Raw genomic sequence first — 5766 nt, forward strand, 5'->3', positions numbered from 1 at the left:
TGTGATAAGTTTTTTTTTAGCCATATTCAGGTTAGGATACTTCTTATTAATTTCTGAGGGAGTGAGTATTGAAAAATGTTATAGATATGTATGTATATCGTGATTGAATGTAAAATTAACATTATATATTCTATATTAAGTCTACATTTCTTTTGTATTTTAATTGGTCCATTATGTAATATTCTTAATCCAGGAATAATTTTGTTTTGTGTCTTCATTAGGGAGTTTCTGCGTTTGGCAAGTCCTTTAAATTGTGGTGCCTGGGACAAAAAGCTACTAAAACAATATAGGGTCCACAAACCGAGTTCATTGAGTTATGAGCCAGAGATGAGAAGTAAGTTGACCTTTGAAATTCCTGTTTTTGGCTTAGTTTTTAAATGAAAATCATGTGGTTATGAGTGTTATTTCAAAACGATTGTGAAGGAAAGGGAAGAGCTGTGTTTGTTACTTAAATGGAGATACACAAGATCGGCGGGATTAACTGAAGAAGGGTGCAGTTGGGGCAGAAAGGGAATTGTTGATGACGTAAGGATCCAGGAGATGAGATCTAAGGGCAGAATAGCCCTTGGCTTGGAACAGGCATACGTCTTCTCAGAGGGTTCGTACTTTCTTTGCCTTTCTCATGAAGCCCTTGCTGCGTGGACTAAAGAGTGATTGATTAGATTGTTATTGGCAGGCTGTGTATCTGCAGGGCAGCTGCTGCAGGAGGACATTGAAAATAGGAAGTTTAAAATGCTGATAGGAGGAGTTGAAGTTAGACTACAAGGAGTGTAGGCCAGTCAGGGAATGAAGTGAAGTCAAGTGGCTAGCGATAGGCTGAGAGCAAAGGGATAGGACGTAGGTCTGCGGAATAATGGCTGGACCACAACGCAGGTGTAATGATGAAAAGGAATGAGGAGCTGGCAGGAAAACGGTGGGATAATGGCAATCAAGGCTGAAGGAGTGGAACAAGCCGAGGAATGCCGTGTCCAAATTGTGACTCTGGAACGAAGCAGGCATGAAACTTGAAGGAAAGGTGATCTTAGAACTGGAAGGGAGGTGTGAGGTGGGCTGTTGGAGTGCGCTCTGATGTCCCCGAGTACACAGGCGAGAGCCAACGTAGAGAGGTCTGAGAAGCAGCTGAGGACCTGCGAGAGGGCAGAAGTGGTCGACTCACAGAGACCTGGTAGCATTGCAGAAGAGGAGCCTTCTGGGAGAAGACTTTCATTAGGCTGATGGACAGGTAGTCTGGGGAGTTAGCAGAAGGCAGACACTGCCTGCCCATCTGTCACAGCCCTAGGGAGAAGCTGCAGGCTCCATCCACTCAGAGCCGTGGGGAAAGAGTTCTCAGGAGAGATGTCGGTTGCACTGGATTTCCTCCCATGTTAATTCTGTGCTTCTGATGGATTTTTTAATTCTTTTTGTGTCATTGTTAGCCATCCTGAAAAGGTATTTTTGTTCTGATGGATTAAGCTGAGCATTACTAGTGCAGTGGGCAAGAATTAAGTAGAAGAGCCACTTCAGAAGGAGGTAGAGCTTGATCACCTAGGTCAACCCCTTTATTTTTTAGGTGAAAATTCTGAAAGTCAGATTAAACAACCTTCAACCATTATTTTAGTCTTAATTTTTCCTTGTATGAATTATCACCAGTGATTAGGAAATAATGTATTATGGAAACTTGAGTTCCAACTTTTGAATTCTCACCCAGTTTTATTGGAAAATAGCAAGTTATTGGACCGTTTCATATCAATAAATATACATCTCATGGGAATATTTATTGTTATTTTTGTATCTTATTTAGTTACTTAGAGTGGAGTTGTGATTTCCTTTGCTAAGAGTAGAAACAAAAGCAGCTCCTTTTCCTGAGAGAATATTGAGTTTTTTTAATGATTCCCTAAATGTCCACGTTTGAGAGGAAAGTAATTGTATGGTCTCGGGTAGTTTATCTTGAGAGGGAGAATTTTTCTCTGTTACATTTGCAATATATTCCTGAAAAGATAGGACATTTTGTTTAGAATTTGCCTTTTTATTCTTGAAATTATTATTTGCATACATTCGGGAATCTTTAAATTCGAGTACTTTTGTGATCACATATTTAATTCTATTCGTTACAAGGAAAGAATTAAAAATGGCAAGAAAAAGAGGGAAGCAAAGATGGCCTCCTTCCCTTCATTTTAATGCTTTCAGAATATTTTGCTTTTCTCTCGGAGAAATAATAAAAAATAACTTTGTGAAATACAAGTACAACCTGATTTCTAAACCACCCGCTGAGATTTGTAATTACACTACATTGTAACGGTGGCTTGTATCACGATGCTTGGTGGTTATCATTCTTATCTGTGTTCTGTAGTTGCCAACATTGTGCAGTGTGCCTGTTACTTTCTTTAGTATGAAGTAAGAAAGGAAACATAAGATATTTTCATGTTTTAAAATAAAAAGTACCCTAAAACTATACAGTGATCTTGGTAGTTCAAAAGAAAAATACTGTAGTTCATTGAAACTGAAGAGTGATATGTAAAAATAAATCAGCCTTGTAAGGTTGTTCCTAAATTCCACATGATTATTTGTCATAAGATTTTTTTTAACTTACAGGCAGTATGATCACGTCTCTTGAAGGTCTGGGGACTGATAATGTTTTTAGCTTACATGAAGATAATCACTACCGGATAAGCAAGAGCCTTGTAAAGTCTGCTGAAGGAAGTACTGTACCCCTGACCAGGGTGAAGTGTCTTGTCTCCATGACAACCCCACATGACATCAGACTGCATGGGTCATCAGTTACTCCAGCTTTTGTTGAATTTGACACATCCCTAGAAGGGTTTGGGTAAGGATTTGCAAGGTAGCCAAGCTTTATTATGTTATTTTATGCCTTGTACTTCCCTTTCCAAATAGCTCTTTGGTTTTAAATCTATTAGATTATAGTATTTTATGCCACACTAGATATTTTTAAATGAGTTACGTGAGCATGCTATTTTAAGATTTCTTCATTTAAGTTATTCCTTATAATAAATAAATTGATAAGATAGTGGAGTTTGCAGTCTAAGTCTCGTGGCCTTTTGTTAGCTAAGTTCTTGTGAACTTTATTTATTTATTTATTTATTTATTTATTTTTGGGAAAGTTTTATTCAGACATAACCATACTCAACCATCTGTACATACATTTTCTGTGGCTGCTTTTGTGCCACAGTGGCAGAGTTGAGCATTTATGACAGACTGACCAGTTCGCAAAGCACAAAGTATTTATGATCTGGTCCTTACCAGAAAAAGATTTGCCAACCCTTTGTATAATTAAGTATAAACATATAGCTAGTATATAAATTCATATTAGATTAAAAACTTTTTGACTGGGTTTTAATCATCATTTTTTCCTGAGATTATCTAGCAGAGTACCTTATGCATGGTAAGCATATTCACTGAGTGTCACTTCAGATGAGTAAATTATTTTAAGTGACAGACAAGGCAATAGTACCAGAAACAGCAACAAAGAATCTATAAGTGAGAAGTTCAACAGCCTTGACCTTGACACAGTTAGAGCGCTAACAGATAATTTCTATCTGTACTACTTGTTTATGGGATTCTTAGATGTTGATTTAAACCTTTGAATTGTATTTTAAGAATATTGCCAAGAATCATTATTGAACAGTAGTTTAAGACACTTCGGAGAATAATCAAAACTAATGAGAACAGTGGTAACAGGAGGAAGTGACTGAGGGGCGTGGGAGAATTTTCCTGTGGTGATGAAATCATTCTGATGCCTTGATGGGGTTTGTGCATCAGTGCATTTTGTCATATGCAAATTATACCTTAATTTTTAAAAAAATTGAAATTAAAATGATACTATTGGACATGTGTAAAGCATATCTTCCAATGCTTTTTCATAGTTAAAAGGAGAAGGTAGATGTGAATCTTACTAAATGTAGAATATAAACGTCTTAACACAACTAAGAAAATGACGTGAAGGCTGTGTTAACCAGTTGGATGAAAGTATTTCAAATTGTATATAGAAGCAACCCACTGTACCCCGTGATAGTATTAATGTACACAGCTATGACTTAATAAAAAAATCAAAAAAAAAAAAAAAAAGGAGAGAAGAGCTTTGCTAGGTATCCAGAGTTATTCCAGGATCTTTTTATTCTAGTTGCCATTAAATTCTGGGACTTAATTTCGCTGTGATAAGTACATATTGTTAAGACATAGTTGCTGTCTAATATATATGTTGTCTTTTCTTAATAGCTGCCTGTTTCTGCCCAGCTTGGCCCCTCATAATGCTCCCACAAATAATGCTGCCACCACGGGTCTTACTGATGGTGCTGTGGTCAGCGGCATTGGTTCTGGTAAATATCATTTTCCTTTTGCTTAAGAGGTTTTTTTTTTCTCAGTGGATTATTTTTTATTTAGAGTTCATATGCTTTGTTGGCCTCTTTTTTAAAATATAAATATGTCAGCACAAGCCCTTTCGTTGTTATTTTTCTATTTTTACTTTAGGTGAAAGATTCTTCCCACCTCCGTCTGGCTTAAGCTACTCCAGCTGGTTTTGTATTGAACATTTTAGTTCTCCTCCCAATAACCACCCTGTCAGACTCCTTACCATTGTGCGCCGAGCAAATTCTTCTGAGCAGCATTATGTGTGCCTTGCCGTAGTCTTGTCTGCAAAAGACCGATCTCTGATTGTTTCCACGAAAGAGGAACTACTCCAAAATTATGGTCAGTATTTGCTTTTCCTATTTTCATTTCTTGATGCTAGAAGTATTAAAACTTTAATAGTTATATTTAAAGTTTAACTGATAGTTCTTTTTAAAATTATAGCATAAAATAGTTTATATGAAATCTTGAATTTTGTACACCAGTGAATTTTAAGGCACTGTTGGAGAGACTAAAAAAACAGTGAAGAGAGTGCCAAGTAAGGACTCATCTCTACTTGCCAAGAAATCACAGCTTTTGCTAGGAAAGCAGGTTGCTTGTTTGATATATTTTGGTAAGGATTATCATTGGCTGTGAATTCTGCTTAACTAATTAATATTCATTGAGCACCTGCCTACCATATGCGCCACACTGTGCTAGACACAATAACAGTTTCAGTCACTAAACCTTGGAGACTCATTGCATACCACTTCATAACCCTGATTCCCCTGTCTCCTCCAACATGGTATATGTAACCTTATCTTGCTCTATCTTCAAACTGAAGACGTTCGTGAAGATCTTTCTAAATGAAATCAATAACAAAAAGTATAAGTCACAATTAACTCACTTTTCTTTGCTCTGAATGTATGCATTTGTCTGTTAATTGTACTTTTTTTTGAATTGTCATCTGATTTTCTTTTAACTAAATAATATCACACCAGCTTTTTTGTTGTTTTGCTCTTTCTCCGACTTCACTTTTGCAATAGTTTTTTCTCGTTCATCTTTCCCTGAAAACAAGTATTCTCCTTGCCACCTTTGGTCTTTGTACTCAACTTGGCTTTTCATGGAGAAAGAATCATCACCTTGTGTTCCTTTAGTTTTTTTTATCCTAGGAAAAAAAATTTGCGTTTGTCCATGTCCTGACTTTTGTCCTCATATTCCCAACTACATATTTGACTTCTCCATATGAATAGTCTCCCTATAAACATCAGATTTTAGTGTTTCTTCTTTATAACAGTTCTTCTCCTTCTATTTCCCGTCTTGGTAAAGGACTACCAGTTAGCTCAGCTAGAAATCTTCAGTAAAGCTTGCAAATACCACCTTTCCCACTGACTCGTTGTATTATGCCTCCTTAATTTTTCTTCTTTTTTTTTTTTTTTTTTTTTG

At 36.5% G+C, this 5766-nt stretch overlaps 1 protein-coding gene across 1 annotated transcript in view; it reads left to right on the plus strand.

Moving 5' to 3' along the window:
- Positions 1–5766, plus strand: part of WDFY3 (WD repeat and FYVE domain containing 3) — a 290805-nt gene that overhangs the window by 169752 nt on the left and 115287 nt on the right. The window contains exons 17-20 of the mRNA XM_023513344.1: positions 222–334; positions 2572–2803; positions 4213–4313; positions 4465–4683. Coding sequence (XP_023369112.1) covers positions 222–334; positions 2572–2803; positions 4213–4313; positions 4465–4683 — 665 coding nt within the window. The remainder of the gene's footprint in view (positions 1–221; positions 335–2571; positions 2804–4212; positions 4314–4464; positions 4684–5766) is intronic.

This window comes from Otolemur garnettii, unplaced genomic scaffold (assembly GCF_000181295.1).
Source record: "Otolemur garnettii isolate 467f Iridium unplaced genomic scaffold, OtoGar3 scaffold00039, whole genome shotgun sequence".
Classification (NCBI taxonomy): Eukaryota; Metazoa; Chordata; class Mammalia; order Primates; family Galagidae; genus Otolemur; species Otolemur garnettii.